A 20,081-nucleotide genomic window follows, 5' to 3' on the forward strand; every position below is an offset into this window, starting at 1 on the left:
TTATTTATTTATTTATTTGTATTTTTAGTAGGGACAGGGTTTCACCGTGTTAGCCAGGATGGTCTTGATCTCCTGATCTCGTGATCGGCCTGTCTTGGCCTCCCCAAGTGCTGGGGTTACAGGCATGAGCCACCGTGCCCGGCCTATTATTTTTTTATTTTTACTCCTTCTCTTCCTCTTTTGCTCTCCTCCACTTCCTGGTACTCCTTCTCCCCTCCCTTGTCTTTCTCCCCAATCCCCCCACTTTGTATTCATAGTTCTTTATTGTTAAGAAACCTACCTAGAAACATGACAAGTAGGGAGAGGAAGACAGTGCATTTAATTAGAAACAATTTTATTATGATTGCCTCCTCTAAAAGGCATATTAGTTTTTATCGCCATAATAAGTTGTTCCGTTCTCAACTTTGTTCCCAGTTCAATCTGGATGCGTTTATTTGTAACTCACTTTCCATCTGTTTCCCTTAAACATGGGATTGTGCAAGGAGCCTCACCATGTAATAATGGCTGTCTAGGGAACTTGGAGGGGCTTGAGGCTCATCCCGGTTAACGCTTCCCTGGTGTTTTGCTCCCCAGATGGAAAGCCCGTGTCTCTGTCTCCGCTGGAGTCCCAGGCGCACAGCCCCAGGTACACAGCCTCCAGCCAGCGGGAGCGTGAGAGCCTGGAGGTGCGCATGCGCGAGGTGGAAGAGGAGAACCGCGCCCTCCGCAGGCAGCTCAGCCTGGCCCAGGGCCGAGCCCCAGCCCATCGCCGAGGCAATCACTCCAAGACCTACTCCATGGAGGAGGGCACTGGAGACAGCGAGAACCTTCGGGCTGGCATCGTGGCAGGCAACAGCTCCGAGTGTGGGCAGCAGCCGGTCGTGGAGAAATGCGAGGTAAAGGGCACCTGGAGCCTGGGGAGGAAGTTGTCCAAAGTCCCGATTGCCCTCACCCCTTGCAGATGCCTCCTGGAAACACAGGCAGATGCCAAGAGCTGGCATTCTTGATTCTAGCCCGGTGTGTAAGTCTGGCTTGGTAATTTTGCTGAATGGCCTGACAAGTCATTTAGCCTCTCTGAGCCTCCGTTTTCCCGTCTGAAAATGGGGATAAGAAGGCATAATCTACAGATATTAAGAGGAGCTGACTGATGGAACCTACCGCTTGTTTCTGTGTGGCTCATTTTGACATGGTCAGGGTTTCAACACCTAGCTGTCATCCTGTAGGCCCCTGTTTCTTAGACTGTAGTGTGAATGGTACACCCGGAGTTATGTGGCCCAGTTGGGCAGTTCTCTTAGACCTTATTATCACTTCACTGTATAAACAACCTCTCCAATTCAGAACCACAGACTTGTTCCTTATCTAAAGCAGTAATTTGAACTCTTATAGCTTAATATCTCTTCTCCCCTTTTAGGGTATGCTTTCTTTCTTAGCAGCTCTTTGGAAATGTGGGTATTTATTGTCCTCTATTTCGTCAAATACCTGCATCCATGCTTCTATGTGCAGTGAACACACATACACTCATTCTCCACTATTTCCAGTTCTCGTGGTGGAGACGAATTAGGGCATGCCTATTCACAGGAAGGCCTTTTGAGACACGGGCAAGACTGAATTCATATCCCAGCTTTAGTGGTTTAGGCAGTGAGCTCCCTTGAGCCAGTTGTGTAACTTCTGTGAACTCCAGGTGTCTCATCAGTAAACTTCAGGAAATAATACCTGCTTCATGAAGTATTTGTGAGAATTAAACAGGATGGCCATATAAAGCCTTGACTAGCGCCTAGTACATAGTATATTTTCAAAATTATGGTTAGCTTTTACTATTTTTAAACACAGATAGGACCTGCTGTTTCTTTATTTCATTTTCTGGAACAAAGAGTGGTTAGACTTCAAACTCCCTAAAGAGAGAACACTTTGCAAACTGTAGTATGCTATTCGTGTGAACGGGATTATTAGTAATATTGCTGATACTATCCAATGTCACTAAAAAATGGCTTCCTCAGTGATGTAGACTAAGTTCTTTGGAAGTTCAGTGATGAGGGAGGAGGACAAGGAGAGCCCTTGAGGATAGGAGCATTTCTCAGATTTCTCAAGCCTGGTTGAAGTATGGATTGTTAGAGAGGTAGAGGACATCCGACAGAGGTTATCCAAAGAGGAATGTGTCATATGAGTAGGAACGATGTGAAACAAACATCCGTCACAGCAGGATTCAGGACATTGTGAGTTGGTCTTTCAGCCAAGCCCAGAGAACCCAGGCAAGGAGGTGGTTCTATTGCATCATCATCATTCATTTATTTATCCATTCATTCAGCAAACATACTGCACTCGTGTTTGGCATCTCACTCTGTTTTGTGTGTTGGGAAACAGCAGTGAACAGCAACAATAAAAAAGACAGAACCCCCTTCCCTCTGGTTCTTACATTCTGTCATCGGAGGTAGGGGGAGAGATGATAAACAAATAAACAAATACAAATGTCAGGACATGATAAATGCTGCACATTTATTCAGCCCTGACTGTATGCCAGGCCCACTGCCCTTTAGTCTTTGACAACCACTGTCAGTGGCTTGTGTTACTTAATATCTCTATGTATGAAAACGGGCATTCTGCCACGTTTATAAATTCCTTTAGTCTAGGCTGGTCTGGGGAGGTCCCTAATTTCTTCTGTTCTTGCCTTGGTGAAGGCATATTTGATTTCTTTCAGGTTCTCTGCTAGCAGATCACTGCCATGGTGTTGGTTTAAGAAAGGGTTAGTTTGGATGGGAACTCTGCTACCCAGGTGAGATGGCCCAAAGCAAGCAAATTTTTTCCCCAAGTGTATTTACACTACTATGACGTAGAACCTAAAGAACAAATAAGAATCGAGGAGGGGAAAAATAAAAAAGGAAAAGGGGAAAAGAAGGCCTAAAGGAGAGAAAATGAGTTGTGTTTGTGGGGAGGTTTCTCTTCCTTCTGTAATCTCTCTAGCCAGGAGTTTCATTCAGTTTTCTGAGAAATACTCATTGTAATTTGGGAGTCCCCTGCACAATTGTGTAGACCAAAGACCATTGGCTTTTGAAGCTGGGAGTTGTGAGTCTAAATCCTGGCCCCATTTCTAGTTTAATAGCTATGTAGCTTTGAGCAAGTGAGATCACTTTTCTGTGGCTCAGTTTCCTCATTTGCAAACTGTGGGTTAAAATCAAGTTCTGGGCCTGGCACAGTGGCTCACGCCTGTAATCCCAGCACTTTGGGAGTCCGAGCTGGGAGGATCACAAGGTCAACAGATCGAGACCATCCTGGCCAACATGGTGAAACCCCGTCTCTACTAAAAATACCAAAAATTAGCCAGGTGTGGTGGCGCGCATCTGTAGTCCCAGCTACTTGGGGGTCTGAGGCAGGAGAATCACTTAAACCCAGGAGACAGAGATTGCAGTGAGCCAAGATCCTGCCACTGCACTCCAGCCTAGGTGACAGAGCAAAACTCCATCTCAAAAGAAAGAAAAAAAAAAATCAAGTTCCTGCCTTGTACTATTTCAGTGGTGACAATAGATATTGGAACTTGAGGGAAACTCTAACATAGTTAGTTGTGTCAGTCTTAGATTTCACTGCAGGTTATCAAAAATCTCAGCTAACACTGGCTTAAGCAAGGTTTGCATCTTCTTTCTCATTGTGTTTAAGTTGTCTGGAGGCCATCAGTGTAGGGATGGCAGTATTGGGGATTTGGGATTTCTTTGTCTTTCACCCCAGCCTACTTGATTGACATTCCCAAGATCATCTCATGACCTATAATGATTGTCAGAGCTTCAGCTATTTTGTCCACATTCCAGCTGGCAGGAAAGAAGTGTTAAGGTAGGACATACCACTTTCTTTAAAGAACATATCTTGGAAATTTCACACTTCAGATCCTTTTAGATCCTATTGACACAACTTAGTTACAGGGATACCAGCTGCCACCTAGGTCCAAGAGACCCTGGAACAGATAGATTTTACTCAAGGAAGCCATATTTTTTGGAACGTTCTGGAATTCTGTTACTATGGTCACAGTGAACAATGTCTATCACATGGGTGGTTCTCAAATTTAGTTGAGTGTTTGAATTACATATCAAAAATGCATATTCATGGGACCTACCCCAGATCTACTGACTGAGAATCTCTGGGAGTAGCACCTGAGAATATGGGTATTTAACAAAATAATATATCCAGATGATTCTAAGATAGGAGAGATTGTTTGGAAACCATTGCTTTAGGCTGGGCACAGTGGCTCACGCCTATAATCCCAGCACTTTGGCAGGCCGAGGTGGGTGGATCACCTGAGGTCAGGAGTTGGAGACCAGCCTGGACAACATGGTGAAACCCTGTCTCTACTAAAAATACAGAAAAAATAGCTGGGCATGGTGGAGGGTACCTGAAATCCCAGCTACTTGGGAGGCTGAGGAAGGAGAATCGTTTGAACCTGGCGGGCAGAGGTTGCAGTGAGCTGAAGTCATGCCATTGCACTCCAGCCTGGGCAACAGAGTGAGACTCCATCTGAAAAAACAAAACAAAACAAAACAAAAAAAGGAAACCACAGCTTTAAGGAGCAGCACATAGGATTGATGAATTTTCTTTATCCCTGTGTTCCTTGAAAAATAAAATAGTCATATAGGAATTCAGACCTTGAACTCATTGACTTTTTTTTTTTTTTTTAAACTTTAAGTTCTGGAATATATGTGCAGAACTTGCAGGTTTGTTACATAGGTATACATGTGCCATGGTGGTTTGCAGTACCCATCAACCTATCATCTAGGTTTTATGCCCCACATGCATTAGGTATTTGTCCTAACGCTCTCCCTCTCCTTGCTCCCCACCGCCCGACAGGTCCCGGTGTGTGATGTTCTCCTCCCTGTGTCCATGCTTTCTCGTTGTTCAGCTCCCACTTATGAGTGAGAACATGCGGTGTTTGGTTTTCTATTCCTGTGTTAGCTTGCTGAGAATGATGTTTTCCAGCTTTATCCATGTCCCCACAAAGGACATGAACTCATTCTTTTTTATGGCGGCATGGTATTCCGTGGTGTTTATGTGCCACATTTTCTTTATCCAGTTTATCATTGATGGACATTTGGGTTGGTTTCAAGTCTTTGCTATTGTGAATAGCGCTGCAGTTAACATACATGTGCATGTATCTTCATGGTAGAATGATTTATAATCCTTTGGGTATATATCCAGTAGATTGCTGGGTCAAATGGTATTTCTCATTTGAGATCCTTGAGGAATCACCATACTGTCTTCCACAATGATTGAACTTATTTACATTCCCACCAACAGTGTGAAAGCATTCCTATTTCTCCACATTCTTTCCAGCATCTGTTGTTTCCTGACTTTTTAATGATCACCATTCTAACTGGCATGAGATGGTATCTCATTGTGGTTTTGATTTGCATTTCTTTGATGAGAAGTGATGCTGAGATTTTCTTCACATGTTTGTTGGTTTTATAAATGTCTTCTTTTAAGAAGTGTCTCTTCATACCTTCGCCACTTTTTGATGGGGTCATTTGTTTTTTTCTTGTAAATTTGTTTAAGTTCCTTGTGGATACTGGATATTAGCCCTTTGTCAGATGGATAGACTGCTAAAATTTTCTGCCATTCTGTAGGTTGCCTGTTTACTGTGATGATAATTTCTTTTGCTGTGCAGAAGCTCTTTAGTTTCATTAGATCCCATTTGTCAATTTTGGCTTTTGTTGCCACTGCTTTTGGTGTTTCAGTCTTGAAGTCTTTGTCCATGACTATGTCCTGAATGGTATTGCCTAGGTTTTCTTCTGGATATTTTATGATTTTAGGTCTTATGTTTAAGTCTTTAATCCATCTTGAGTTAATTTTTATATAAGATGTAAGGAAGGGGTCCAGTTTCAGTTTTCTGCATATAGCTAGCCAGTTTTTCCAGCACTGTTTATTAAATAGGAAATCCTTTCCCCATTTCTTGTTTTTGTCAGGTTTGTCAAAGATCAGAAGGTTGTAAATGTGCGGTTAATTTCTGTGGCCTCTATTCTGTTCCATTGATCTATATATCTCTTTTGGTACCAGAACCATGCTGTTTTGGTTAATCTAGCCTTGTAGGAGTACCATGCTCCTTTGGTTACTGTAGCCTTGTAGTATAGTTTAAAGTCAGGTAGCATGATGCCTCCAGGTTTGTTCTTTTTGCTTAAAATTGTCTTGGCTCTACGGGCTCTTTTTTGGTTCCATATGAAATTTAAAGTAGTTTTTTCTGTTTCTTTGAAGAATGTTAATGGTAGCTTGATGGGAATAGCATTGAATATATAAATTACTTTGGATGGTATGGCCATTTTCATGATATTGATTTTCCTATCGATGAGCATGGAATGTTTTTCCATTTGTTTGTGTCCTCTCTTATTTCCTTGAGCAGTGGTTTTTAGTTCTCCTTGAAGAGGTCCTTCACATCCCTTGTAAGTTGTATTCCTCAGTATTTTATTTTCTTTGTAGTAATTGTGAATGGGAGTTCACTCATGATTTGACTCTCTGTCTGTTATTAGTGTATAAGAATGTTTGTGATTTTTGCACATTGGTTTTGTATCCTGAAATTTTGCTGAAGTTGCTTATCAGCTTAAGAAGTTTTGATCTGAGAAGATGGGGTTTTCTAAATATACAATCATGTCATCTGCAAACAGCACAATTTCACTTCCTTACTTCCTGTTTGAATACCCTTTAATTCTTTCTCTTGCTTGATTGCCCTGGCCAGAACTTCCAATACTGTGTTGAATAGGAGTGATGAGAGAGGGCATCCTTGTCTTGTGCTAGTTTTCAAAGGGAATGGTTCCAGCTTTTGCCCATTCAGTATGATATTGGCTATTGGTTTGTCATAAATAGCTCTTATTATTTTGAGATTTTTTCCATCAATACCTAGTTTATTAAGTGTTTTTAGCATGAAGGGGTGTTGAATTTTATCGAAGACATTCTCTGCATCTATTGATGTAATCATGTGGTTTTTGTCATTGGTTCTGTTTATGTGATGGATTACATTTATTGATTTCTGTGTGTTGAACCAGCCTTGCATCCCAGGGATGAAGCCAACTTGATAGTGGTGGATAAGCTTTTTAATGTGCTGCTGCTGGATTCGGTTTGCCAGTATTTATTGAGGATTTTTCCATCGATGTTCATCAGGGATATTGGCCTGAAATTTTCTTTTTTTGTTGTGTCTCTGCCGGGTTTTGGTGTCAGGATGATGCTGGCCTCATAAAATGAGTTAGGGAGGAATCCCTCTTTTTTGTTGTTTGGAATAGTTTCAGAAGGAAGACACCAGCTCCTCTTTGTACCTCTGGTAGGAATTGGCTGTGAATCCATCTGGTCCTGGGCCTTCTTTGGTTGGTAGGCTATTCATTACTGCCTCAACTTCAGAACTTGTTATTGGTCTATTCAGGGATTTGATTTCTTCCTGGTTTAATCTTGGGAGGGTGTATATGTCCAGGAGTTTATCCATTTCTTCTAGATTTTCTAGTTTATTTGTGTAGAGATGTTTATAGTATTCTCTGATGGTAGTTTGTATTTCTGTGGAATCAGTGGTAATATCCCCTTTATTATCTTTTATTGTGTCTATTTGGTTCTTCTCCCTTTTCTTCTTTATTAGTCTAGCTAGTGGCCTATATATTTTGTTAATCTTTTCAAAAGAATAGCTCCTGAATTCACTGGGGTTTTTTTGAAGGATTTTTCGTGTCTCTGTCTCCTTTATCCATGAGCATGGAATGTTTTTCCATTTGTTTCTGCTCAAACTTAGTTATTTCTTGTCTTCTGATAGGTTTTGAATTTGTTTGCCTTTGCTTCTCTAGTTGTTAGGGTGTCAATTTTAGATCTTTCCTGCTTTCTGTTGTGGACATTTAGTACTATAAATTTCCCGTAAACACTGCTTTAGCTGTGTCCCAGAGATTCTGGTATGTTGTGTCTTTGTTCTCATTAGTTTCGGAGAACTTATTTATTTCTGCCTTAATTTCGTTATTTACCCAGTAGTCATTCAGGAGCACATTGTTCAGTTTCCATGTAGTTGTGCGATTTTGAGTGAGTTTCTTAATCCTGAGTTCTAATTTGATTGCACTGTGGTGTGAGAGACTGTTTGTTATTATTTCCTTTCTTTGCATTTGCTGAGGAGTGTTTTACTTCCAATTATGTGATTGATTTTAGAATAAGTGCTTTATGGTGCTGGGAAGAATGTATATTCTGTTGATTTGGGGTGGGGAGTTCTGTAGATATCTATTAAGTCTGCTTGGTCCAGAGCTGAGTTCAAGTTCTCAATATTCTTGTAAATTTTCTGCTAGTTGATCTGTCTAATACTGACAATGGAGTATTAAAGTCTCCCCCTATTATTTTGTGGGAGTCTAAGTCTCTTTGTAGATATCTAAGAACTTGCTTTATGAATCTGGGTGCTCCAGTATTGGGTGCGTATATATTTAGGATAGTTAGCTCTTCATGTTGCATTGATCCCTTTACCGTTATGTAATGCACTTCTTTGTCTGTTTTGATCTTTGTTGATTTAAAGTCTGCTTTATCAGAGACTAGGCTTGCATTCCCTGGTTGTTTTTTTGTTTTGTTTTGTTTTGTTTTTTGGTTTCCATTTGCTTGGTAAATATTCCTCAGTTTCTTTATTTTGAACTTATGTGTGTCTTTGCACATGAGATAGGTCTCCTGAATACAGCACACGGATGAGTCTTTACTCTTTATCCAATTTGCCAGTCTGTGTCTTTTAACTGAGGTATTTGGCCCATTTACATTTAAGGTTAATATTGTTATGTGTGAATTTGGTCCTGTCATCATGATGCTAGCTGGTTATTTTGCACATTAGTTGATGCAGGTTCTTCATAGTGTCATTGGTCTTTATAATTTGGTATGTTTTTGCAGTGGCTGGTACCAGTTTTTCCTTTCCATATTTAGTGCTTCCTTCAGAAACTCTTGTAAGGCAGGCCTAGTGGTGATAAAATGCTTCAGGAGGATTTACTTGTCTGTAAAGGATTTTATTTCTCCTTCACTTATGAAACACAGTTTGGCTAGATACGAAATTCTGGTTTGAAAATTCTTTTCTTTAAAAATGTATTGGCCCCTACTCTCTGGCTTGTAGGGTTTCGGCAGATTGATCCACTGTTAGTCTTATGGGCTTCCCTTCATAGGTAACCTGACCTTTCTATCTGGATGCCCTTAACATTTTTTCCTTTGTTTCAACCTTGGAGAATGTGATGATTATGTCTTGGGATTGCCTTTCTGGAAGAGTATCTTTGTGGTGTTCTCTGTATTTCCTAAATTTCAATGTTGGCCTGTCTTGCTAGGTTGGGGGAAGTTCTCCTGGATAATATCCTGAAGAGTGTTTTCCAACTTGGTTCCATTCTCTCCATCACTTTCAGGTACACCAATCAAATGTAGGTTTGGTCTTTTCACATAGTCCCATATTTCTTGGAGACTTCGTTCATTCGTTTTCTTCCCCCCCCCCCCCAATCTTGTCTTCACGCTTTATTTGATTAAGTTTATCTCCAATCTCTGATATCCTTTCTTCCACTTGACTGATTCAGCTATTGATACTTGTGTATGCTTCACGAAGTTCTCGTGCTGTGTTTTTCAGCTCCATCAGGTCATTGATGTTCTTCTCTAAACTGGTTTTTCTAGTTAGCATTTCCTGTAACCTCTTTTCAAGGTTCTTCACTTCCTTGCATTGGGTTAGAACATACTCCTTTAGCTCGGAGGAGTTTCTCATTACCCACCCTCTGAAGCCTACTTCTGTCAATTTGTCAAACTCATTCTCCATTCGGTTTTGTGCCCTTGCTGGAGAGGAGATGCAATCATTTGGAGGAGAAGAGGCATTCTGGTTTTTGTTATTTTCAGCATTTTTGCAGTGGTTTTTCTTCATCTTCGTAGATTTATCTACCTTTGATCTTGGATGCCGATGGCCTTTGGATAGGGTTTTTTTTGTGGGCATCCTTTTTGTGGATGTTGATGTTACTGCTTTCTGTTTGTTAGTTTTCCTTCTAACAGTCAGGCCCCTCTTCTGCAGGTCTGCTGGAGTTTGGTGGGGGTCCACTCCAGACCCTGTTTGCTTGGGTATCACCAGTGGAGGCTGCAGAACAGCAAAGATTGCTGCCTGCTCCTTCCTCTGGAAGCTTTGTCCCAGAGGGGCACCTGCCTGATGCCATCTGGAGCTCTCCTGTTTGAGGTGTCTCCCAATCAGGAGGTACAGGAGTCAGTGACCCTCTTGAGGAGGCAGAGTCTGTCCCTTAGCAGTGCTCAAGTGCTGTGCTGGGAGATCCACTACTGTCTTCAGAGCCAGTAGGCAGGAACGTTTAAGTCTGCTGAAGCTGCACCCACAGCTGCCTTTTCCCCCAGGTGCTCTGTCTCAGGGAGATGGGAGTTTTATCTCTAAGCCCCTGAATGGAACTGCTGCCTTTCTTTCAGAGGTGCCCTGCCCAGTGAGGAGGAATCTAGAGAGGCAGTCTGGCCCCAGGTGCTTTGCCATGCTGTAGTGAATTCTGCACAGTCAGAGTTAACAGTGTGAGGGGAAAAACCACGTACTCAAGCTTCAGTATGGCGGACGCCCCTTTCCCCATCAAGCTCAGTCATCCCAGGTAGACTTCAGACTGCTGTGCTGGTAGGGAGAATTTCAAGCCAGTGGTTCTTAGCTTGCTGGGCTCTGTGGGAGTGGAACCTGTTGAGTGAGACCACTTGGCTCCCTACCTTCAGCCCCCTTTCCAGGGGAGTGACCGGTTATGTCTCGCTGGGATTCCAGCCTCCACCAGGGTATGAACAAAAATTCCTGCAGCTAGCTGGGTGTCTGCCTGGGCAGCCACGTTGACTTTTAGTATAACTTATTTTCTAGTCTTTTGCACCTAAGAATTAGGTTTTGTTTTTCTTCTCTTTCTTTGTGTTTACTGATCACGTTAACTTCTTAGATTCTTAAAAAGTTATTTTTGGTAGAATTCTTCTGTGATAAACCCCTGGTCCTGTTCAGAAGCTCCAGTAGACGCGCTTAAAAGTCTTGGCCTGCTGCAGCCATATTTCAAAGCACACTCTCCGCAAGCTGCTGGCCTCCTGCCCATGAGCAGTACGCTTCCTCTGTCTCCATCGTTTGGTGTCTTTAAGGATTTTAATGAAAAAGCCATAGAGGCAGACAAGAAATGTCAGTCAGTGGAGTCAAAATAGAAACTCTCTTCATCACAGCGCTTTTTGGTTCCAAGTGCTGAAGCTCATCTTGACATCCTGTCACGGTACAGGGCCACGTAACCAGGGATGCTGCCACCATCTGTGGGTGTTGCTGAAACTTCTCTGGGCTCCGAAAAGCATTTCTGAAAACTCTTCTATCACAATGCCAAGGCTGTCAGCTGAGCTGTCTGGTGATAGGAACAACGGGCCCTCATCAGTCCCTTTGCCCTCTTATCATTTGGTAATTATGTGTGTTTCAAATAGCTGCCTGTCTTACTCTTGCTTATTTCTGTTGCCTGGGCAGTGCTGTTTCAGTGATGGACTGGCCTCTGTGTGCCTCAGAAGTTGGAGCAGAATGATCCCCTTTGATCTTCACTCATTCACATGTGTGTATGGATATGTGTATTTTTCTTGCCTTTCCAGTTCAGGTCTATTCTGGGACTCAGCTATTGTACAGAAGAAAAAACAGTCACTGGAACTAGCATTAGATTCCTGAACAGGAGACTTTCCTTTGCTACTCATTAGTCTTGTGACCTTAGACAATTCAGTTACCTTTTGGGAGTCTATTTCATCATTATAAAATGAAAATAATAACATGTTCTTCCCAGTGCAATTGTGAGGATGAAATGAGGTGGAGGCAGAGGAAGCTAACTGTGTAGGAGTGTCGCATATACTCATTATAAATATTCTACTTCTCCACTGCTACCTGAAAAATCAGCTAACAGTTAAATGATTTAAAACAGCACCAATTATTTTATTAACTCTCATGGTTTCTGTGGGTCAGAGATTTCAGAAGGGCTTAGCTGAGTGGTTCTGGTATGGGGTCCCTCATACAGGTGGCATTAGTGTGTGGCTGGAGCTGGAACAGTACAATGCTGGAACAGTGGGTGCCCACCCAGCCTCCCTTTCTTTTAGACTTAGGTCCTCATGTGGTCTCTGCATGGGCTAGTTTGAGCTTCCTCACAACATGGCGGCTCTAGGTAGTCAGCTGCTTGCTTACATGGCAGCTAAAGGCTTTAACTACAAGTATTCCTGTAAGCAAAGCAGAAAGGAAGCACTTTTCATGACCTGGCCTCAGAAGCCACACAGTGTCACTTCTGCTGATAGTGTTTTCTGTTAGTTGAAATGGTCATAAAAGCCCACTCGGCACATACCCATCTCTCAGTGAGAGTAATATCTAGGAATTTGTTGATGTACTTAAGAACTGACACAATGGATATTGTTATTATGGAAAGTTAATGCATGTTACCCTCTGATGTCAGACCACTCCTTAAGGAAGTACTTGTTTTTCCTTCTGCTCCTTGCTTTGAACTTCATTTCTCAGTAGTAATGTATTATAGTAATAACAGTTAATCAGTCCTTGAAATGTATCAGACATCATGCTAGAGCTTTACATAAAATATCTCATGTAATTCACACAACGTACTTTCTTCATTTGACAGATTAGAAAACTGCTAGGAAAGGTTTTGTCGTTATTTCAGGGTCACACAGCCAGAAAGAGGTGGAGCTTGGGATTAAACCTAGGCAGTTTCATTCTAAAACCTGTTCTTTGAACCATTGCACTGAAGCTCTGTGAATTAGAGCTTGTAGGACCCAGACTCTCATCAGCTGCTGAGCCCAGATCCTTATTGTGTTTTTCACAGGGGCCTCACCTCTGCAGACTTTAGGGTCACCAGTCATGGGGATCATCTTTCACCTTGGGGGCTTTAGCAGCCCCGCGAGGTAATCATTCCTCAGTGAGTTTAGGCAAAGATCTGTCTGTTCTTCTAAAAGAAATTGGAATGTTTTAAATTATTTTCCAGACTATGGATGTATTTTTTAGCTCAGTGGGACATTGGTATTTGCTGGAGGCAACATGTTTATAAAACTCGATGCTTCTCACCTGTATATTCTGGGTCCTAACTAACCCTGCAGTATTTTGATGCACTTTTTCTTTCTTTTTTTATTGTATCTTCATGGACTTTACATGATAACCGAGCAGTGAGGGGATTTGCCAGCTATCTTCCCATATCCCACATTGCTGTTGGAGGATACTATCATAGCATTTAGGCTCACATTTCATTAGCTTCATATGCCTTCTTTGGGGCTTCTTCAAGGATGTAAATCCACAAAAATAAAAATGTCTTCTTTAAATTTCAGGCCCTGGAATTAGGGGATGTTATAGCTGGAAGGAACCTGGTGGTATTGTCTCGTGCAGTTGTTTTCAGGGCACCTTAGGTACCCTCCCTGTATGTGAGTTATTTATTGCTACACAGCCAGATACCCTCAAAACTTAACAACTTAAAATGTCAAGCATTTATTATCTCGTACAGTTTCTGAAAATTAGGAATCTGGGAGCAGCTTGGTTGGGGATTATGACTCTCAATCTTTAAAGAGATTGCAATTAAGATGACATCAGGGATTGCAGTCATCCGAAGGCTTGATTGGGGCTGAAGACTCTGCATCCATGTAGTTTACTCACATGATTGGAGTTCTCATTTCCTTCAAGTGTTCTCATAACATAGCAGCTAGTTTTTCCCAGAGTAAGCAGTTTAAATGGAGAAGAAGTAAAAAACTGCAATGACTTTTATAACTTAGCCTCGGATGTCATATACCATTACTTCTACTGAATTCCATTGGTCCTACAGCCCAGCTCTGACACAGTATAGGCACAGGGTTTTCACACAGGGCATGAAAATTGGGGGCAGGGATCTTTGGGGACAGTCTTGGAGGCTGGCTCCCACACTATGGCCAAAGCAAGGGACCATATCTCTGCCAGCCCCTTGTCTTCTGGCCTCAGAGTAGCCTTCTGTTGTTGCATATTGTGCTTTCTTGTAAAATTTATTTTAGATATTGTGCCACTGAGAATAACAACAAGTAAAGATGCAACTCTCTCATTTTAAAAACAATGAAAGGGTTTTGCCTAAGGTTACAAAGTTGCAACCACAGCCCAGATGATGAGTCAGGTGTCTCACCTCCTCATTCCTGTGTTATCTGGGGAGAGGAGACAGGCAATGTCAGCATTTGATGGAACAGAGGGAATTGGGTACCTTGAAGACCTTCCTTTCAATGATGGGAAAAATACTATCCCAACCTTACTTGAAGGTAGAGGAAAGAGTAAGAAGAAAAGAATTTAATGCCTAACATTTGAGGAAATTTTGGGCTCAGATCTTAAATGTAGAACCTTCTGCTTACAATAGACTATAATTGTTATTATTATTGATGATTGCTGATACATACCCATTACTTACAAGGTACCAGGCTCTAAGCCCTTTACGCGAGTCATCTCAGTTAATTTGCCCAACATGGGGCTGGGCACGGTGGCTCATGCCTGTAATCCTAGTACCTTAGGAGGCCGAAGTGGAAGGATTACTTGAACACAGGGGTTCAAGACCAGCCTGGGGAACTTAGCGAGACCCCATCTCTCCAAAAAAAAAAAAAAAAACAAAATTTAGCTGGGCATGGTGGAGAACACCTATAATCCCAGCTTCTTGGGAAGCTAAGGTGAGAGGATCACTTGAGCCCAGGAATTTGAGGCTGCAGTGAGCCATGATTGTGCCACTGCACTCCAGCCTGGGTGACAGAGCAAGACCCTGTCTCTAAAATAAATAGTTGACACATTTCTTACTCCTCTTTATAGATGAGGAAACTGAGGTCCCAAGAGGTGGAGTTATGTCTTGAAATGTGGGGAAGAGTTGGATAGGTGAGGTGAAGGGGCAGAGCATTCTAGAATGAAGGCACATTCTAAAAGCAAGAAAGCTTGATGAGTCATCTAGCATGACCATAGCATAGCGCTACAATGATCATTGTTGAGTGATTGTCTGGCTAATGTGTGTGGACTTTTTGGACCAGGCCTGTCTTCCAGAGGCTCCCATGATGGATCAGTATTGGATTGTTGTTAGATAACCCACCCACCACAGACATGGGTCTCCCTGTATCGATTACACTTCTCTTCACCGACCCCAAAATCGGTCTCATCCTTTAATATGTTTTCTGTGTAAAATTTGGGTTTCTGATTTCTCAGGTGGCTATGCTCTTCATAACACAAACAAGTCAATCCTAAAGCAGGTTGGGATATGCAGGATAGAAAATCCCAGATGGTTCATTCATTCATCATCCATTTATGTGCCTTGTCCATGGAGGGGACACCCAGAGACTCCCTGTTCTCACACCAGGCCCTGGAACCCATGTGGTCACACCTGTTCCTTGCTGAGCCCCTGAAGGCTTGGCTTACAAAGCCAGGAGGTACATCTACTTCCATTTTCTGCATAATTGAAATAATTTTGTCTTTGCATCTGTGGTTCAGCATTTAGAGTAGACAGATTTAGATCAGTGGTGTCCCAAATCCTGGAGGTTTGTAAGCTGATTTGAGAGGGCACATTTGCCATATGTTTTTAAAATGTTAATAGGTACATATGTGTTTTATTGAGGCCATTACTGCAGGCTTAACAGCAGGACCGTGAATTCAACCCATCACTTCGTCATGGACTGACTGAGCCCTCGGACCTTGGGCAAGTTACTTAACCACTCTGTGTCTTACCTTCTTCAGCTTGAATTTGGGAAAAACCTGGATATTAGGAAAATGCTGTATAGAAATTCTAAATCCTTTGTTCGATAGAGGCAGTGACTGAGGATCCAAGAGGTTAGATAATTTGCCCCAAATCACTTAGCTGGCACTACTGTATCATACTGGACCCCTGTTGACTCCAATAAGGACAACACCATGTTCGAGAGGTTGAAGAAGAGACTCAGAGCCAGTGAAGGAGACAAGGTTTGTGGAGAACTTACATACAGGGGTGGACCAGTGACCGCAGGCTGAACAGCAGAACTGCTACCATTTGTAAAAAGCATGCAGTTGATAATGTGTTTTCACTTAGCAGTCTCCACCCTGCAACCATTACTTAACCAAAAATAAAGGGCCTCGTTCCCCTGTACAGTCTGCATCCTAGGAAATGGGCCGGGGTTCGGATACTCCATGATTCTTTTTGTTTGTTTGTTTGTTTGGAGATAGAGTCTTGCTCTGTCACCCAGGCTAGAGTGCAGTGGCGCACTGTCGGCTCACTGCAACTTCCACCTCCTGGGTTCAGGTGATTCTCATGCCTCAGCCTCCCAAGTAGCTAGGATTATAGGCACCCAACACTGCGCCCAGCTAATTTTTGTATTTTTTGAGTAGAGGTGGGGTTTCACCATCTTCATCAGGCTCCTCTCGAACTCCTGACCTGTGACCCACCTGCCTTGGCCTCCCAAAGTGCTGGCATTACAGGCGTGAGCCACCACGCTTGGCCTAGGATTCTTAGCTCAGAACTCCAAACACACATCCTTCTTAGACCATATGGTCATTCTCAGAAATTGCTTAGGTAGAAGCCTGCACCCATTCTCATCTCTTTTTCCATTTTTCCTCACCCTGAAAAGAGTAACAAATTCCAAGGCCTTGGGACACGTGGTAGTAGCTGTAAGAAGAACGCAGCCCTTCCTTGTCTTACCCAAGTGAAGAAAAGTGGTGCCCTCTACTTGAGAGGAATTGGAAATAGATTATTTGCACACCCTCATACTCTCTCAAAATAATCACAGTTAACATCTGTTGAGTTTTTACTATAGAGTCTCTTCGAAGTGCTTCTGCTAGAGCAGCGGTTCTCAAAGTGTGGTCCCTGGGCCAGCAGCAGCAATGTCACCTGGATGCAGACTGTTCTCAGACCCCCACTCCAGAGATCCTGGATCAGAAACTGGGGAATAGCCCGCACTCTGTTTTAACAAGCCCCCCCCGGTGATTCTGATGCATACTGGAGTTGGAGAGCCACGTACTCTGTGTCCTCAACAAGCCCTTTAAGATTATGTCCCCCGTTATACAGATGATGAAGTCAAACCAGGAGGACTCTGAACAGCGTCTTGTGCTGTTTGTTCATGCAGGAAACATTAATAAGAATTGATTTATTAGGGATACTTTATTGCACTCATTTGATCCTCACACAACCCAATCAGTAGCTATTTTTATCTCCATTTTACGGATGAGGCAAGTGAAGCTCAGGGACACTAAATAACTCTTCCAAGGTCACGCAGCCACTTAGCTTTGAGGTTGTGGCTCCAATCAAGATCTCTCTACTCTTGTTGCGGGATTTTCACACTACGTTGCACCTGCCTCCGACTCTCGCTGCTGCCTGTCTGACCCCAGCTGTTTGCTTCTCCCCAGCTCTCAGAGCATCTGTCCTCTGGGAGGTCTTGCCTGTCCCCCTCAACCCCACCAAAAGTCTGCAGCTGCCATCCAGAATCTGGGCTGAGCCTGTCTTTCCATAGCACACCTGATGCCCAAGTTTAAATGGGTTTCACCTCTCACTCCCTCAGTCTCTCTGATAGGAGAGGTTTTAAGTGAATCGTGCCCCCAGGCAGAATGGCCTGAAGGGGGCACCAGGCCCTGTGGGCAAGAGAAGCAGGGCTGACAGGGTGTTGAAGGCTTGTGCCAGGGCCACAGCTTGCCTGGCATCCGTTAGTTTGGTGTGAATTTCTTCTGGGACGATGATTTTTTTCCCTGTATTTGTGTGTGAAAAACTGCCCCCTGGGGATTCTTTCTTGCTGGGAGGCAGAGCACGGAGAACTTTGTTTTTCAGGTTTTCATAGAGCCTGACCAGCACAAAGTCACAAATCCAGGCTGGCCCTGATATCACCAGTTGCTCTTGTGTAGTCACTGAAATGCCTTCTCCTCCAGGATGCTCTCCCTACATTGTCTCTATCTGGGTGATGCTGGCCACTGTGGGATACAAAGACACCGAGCTTGCCATCGTAGGATCGTTCTCATTCTCCTGTGGGATCTCCTGGTTAGCTATCATATTGTCTCTGCACCTGACTTTGGGGAATGGGGATTGTCTTAAAATGTACCTTTATTTCCTCCAAGCCCAGCACAGTGCCTGGAACGCTGGCAACTCTAAAAACATCAATGTTATGAATCTTTTGTGCAGGTTCTAAGACAAAGGTCATCCCTTGACCCCAGCGGGGTCAGGAATGAACCCAGTTCACAGTTCTGCACTACCTTCCCTGTATCATCAGGTACAGCCTGCAAGATTCAAGGTGTGCTGGGCACCATGTCTAGGATGACAGGAAATGAGCGGAAGCCTTAGCGTTGCCTTAGAAAGAGCTTTTATGGTTCATTACTCAAGAGCTTTGTAAAACTTTTAAAAAGTATAAAATGTATAAATTCTCAAGTTGGTTACATTGGTGCCGTTTCCTTTAGGGATCAGAAATTATCTATGAATGGCTGAAAGTCTTCTGTGCTTTCTTTCCAGCCAACAGGATACGTGGGATGCTGAGGAAAGGTCCTCAGTGTTGGGCAGGTCCTGGCAGGTTGCAGCTTGCATGCTCAGGGGCCGAAATGGTTCCAGGAGGGGCCAAGAGGTCGCTGAGGGGAGGCAATACACAGGCAGGAAGGTGTTAAGGAACCCAGTAAGGACTGGAACTGTGGGATCGGGCCCCTGACAGAAGCCGGGGAAATCTGACCTCTGAGACCCCCACTGGTGCCTCCCAGTGACCAAACTCAACCCGAAATCTGAGGCAAAAGGAGCCCACTTAACTTGGCCTATAAAGGTCAGACTCGGCCAGGCACGGTGGCTCACACCTGTAATCCCAGCACTTTGGGAGGCCGAGGTGAGTAGATCACATGACGCCAGGGGTTAAAGACCAATCTGACCAACATGGCCAGACCCCATCTCTACTAAAAATACAAAAAGTAGCTGGGCATGATGGCCGCATGCCTATAGTCCCAGCTACTTGAGAGGCTGAGGCAAGAGAATTGCTTGAACATGGGATGTAGAGTTGGAGTGAGCTGAAGTCATACTACTGCATTCCAGCCTGGGTGACAGATAGAAACTCGGTCTCAAAAAACTAAACAAAAGGCCAGACTCTCCAGACATAGGACAATTAGGAGAAGGGTAGAGAGTGAGTTGGAGGGGCAAATGAGAACATCAGATCATCCTCCATCTGGACTTTGTGACAGAGAAACATGAGTGTTACGTCTATACAGTCACATGTTGCCTAATGACATCTGTCAACAGCGGACTGCATATACCACACCGCTCCCATCAGATCATAATGGAACTAAAAATTCCTGTTGCCTAGTGACATCATAGCCATCTTAACATCACATGCAACACATTACTCGTGTTTGGTGATGTTGGTGTCAACAAACCTACTGCACTGCCATTTGTATAAAACTATAGTGCAATTATGTACAGTACATAATACTTGATAAAAAATGGCTGTTACTAGTGTATGTATTTATCATACTATCATTATTTTAGTGTATTCCTTCTACTTATGTTTTTTTTTTTTAAGTTAACTGTAAAACAGCCTCAGGCAGGTCCTTCAGGAGGTATTTCAGAAGGCATTATTATCCCAGGAGATGACAGCTCCGTGTGTGTTAATGCCCCTGAAGACCTTCCAGTGGGACAAGGTAAGAAGGTAGAAGACAGTGATATTGATGATCCTGACTCTATGTAGGCCTAGGCTAAGGTGTGTGTTTGTGTTTTAGTTTTTAACAAAACAATTTTAAAACTTAAATTATTTTTAAAATAGAAAACTGCTTATAGAATAAGAATATAAAGAAAAATATTTTCATACAGCTGTACAAGGTGTTTGTGTTTCAAACTATGTGTTATTATAAAAGAGTCCAAAAGTTAAGAGCCAGGCACAGTGGGGCGCACTTATAGTCCCAGATACTCTGGAAGCTGAGACGGGAAGGTTGCTTGAGCCCAGGAGTTCGAGGCTGTTGTGTGCTGTGATCATGGCCGTGAATAACCACCGTACTCCAGCCTGGACAATATAGCAAGACCCCATCTCTTTAAAAATAGAGATAGTTAAAAAATTTTTAAAATTTGTAAAGTAAAAAAGTTCCAGTAAGCTAAGTTTAATTTATTATTGAAGACAGAAAAATATTTTTTATAAATTTAGTGTAGTGTAAGTATACCATGTTTATGAACTAAGTGTACACAGTAGTGTACTAGAAT

General features: G+C 42.9%; 1 protein-coding gene across 4 annotated transcripts in view; it reads left to right on the top strand.

Annotated features, from left to right (window-relative positions):
- LARGE1 (LARGE xylosyl- and glucuronyltransferase 1) overlaps positions 1-20,081 on the top strand; it is a 633,432-nt gene that overhangs the window by 270,549 nt on the left and 342,802 nt on the right. For all 4 annotated transcript variants that reach the window (XM_050745851.1, XM_050745855.1, XM_050745853.1 and 1 more), the window contains exon 3: positions 574-875. In XM_050745851.1, coding sequence (XP_050601808.1) covers positions 574-875 — 302 coding nt within the window. The remainder of the gene's footprint in view (positions 1-573; positions 876-20,081) is intronic.

Source organism: Macaca thibetana, chromosome 10, assembly GCF_024542745.1.
Source record: "Macaca thibetana thibetana isolate TM-01 chromosome 10, ASM2454274v1, whole genome shotgun sequence".
In the NCBI taxonomy this organism is placed as follows: domain Eukaryota; kingdom Metazoa; phylum Chordata; class Mammalia; order Primates; family Cercopithecidae; genus Macaca; species Macaca thibetana.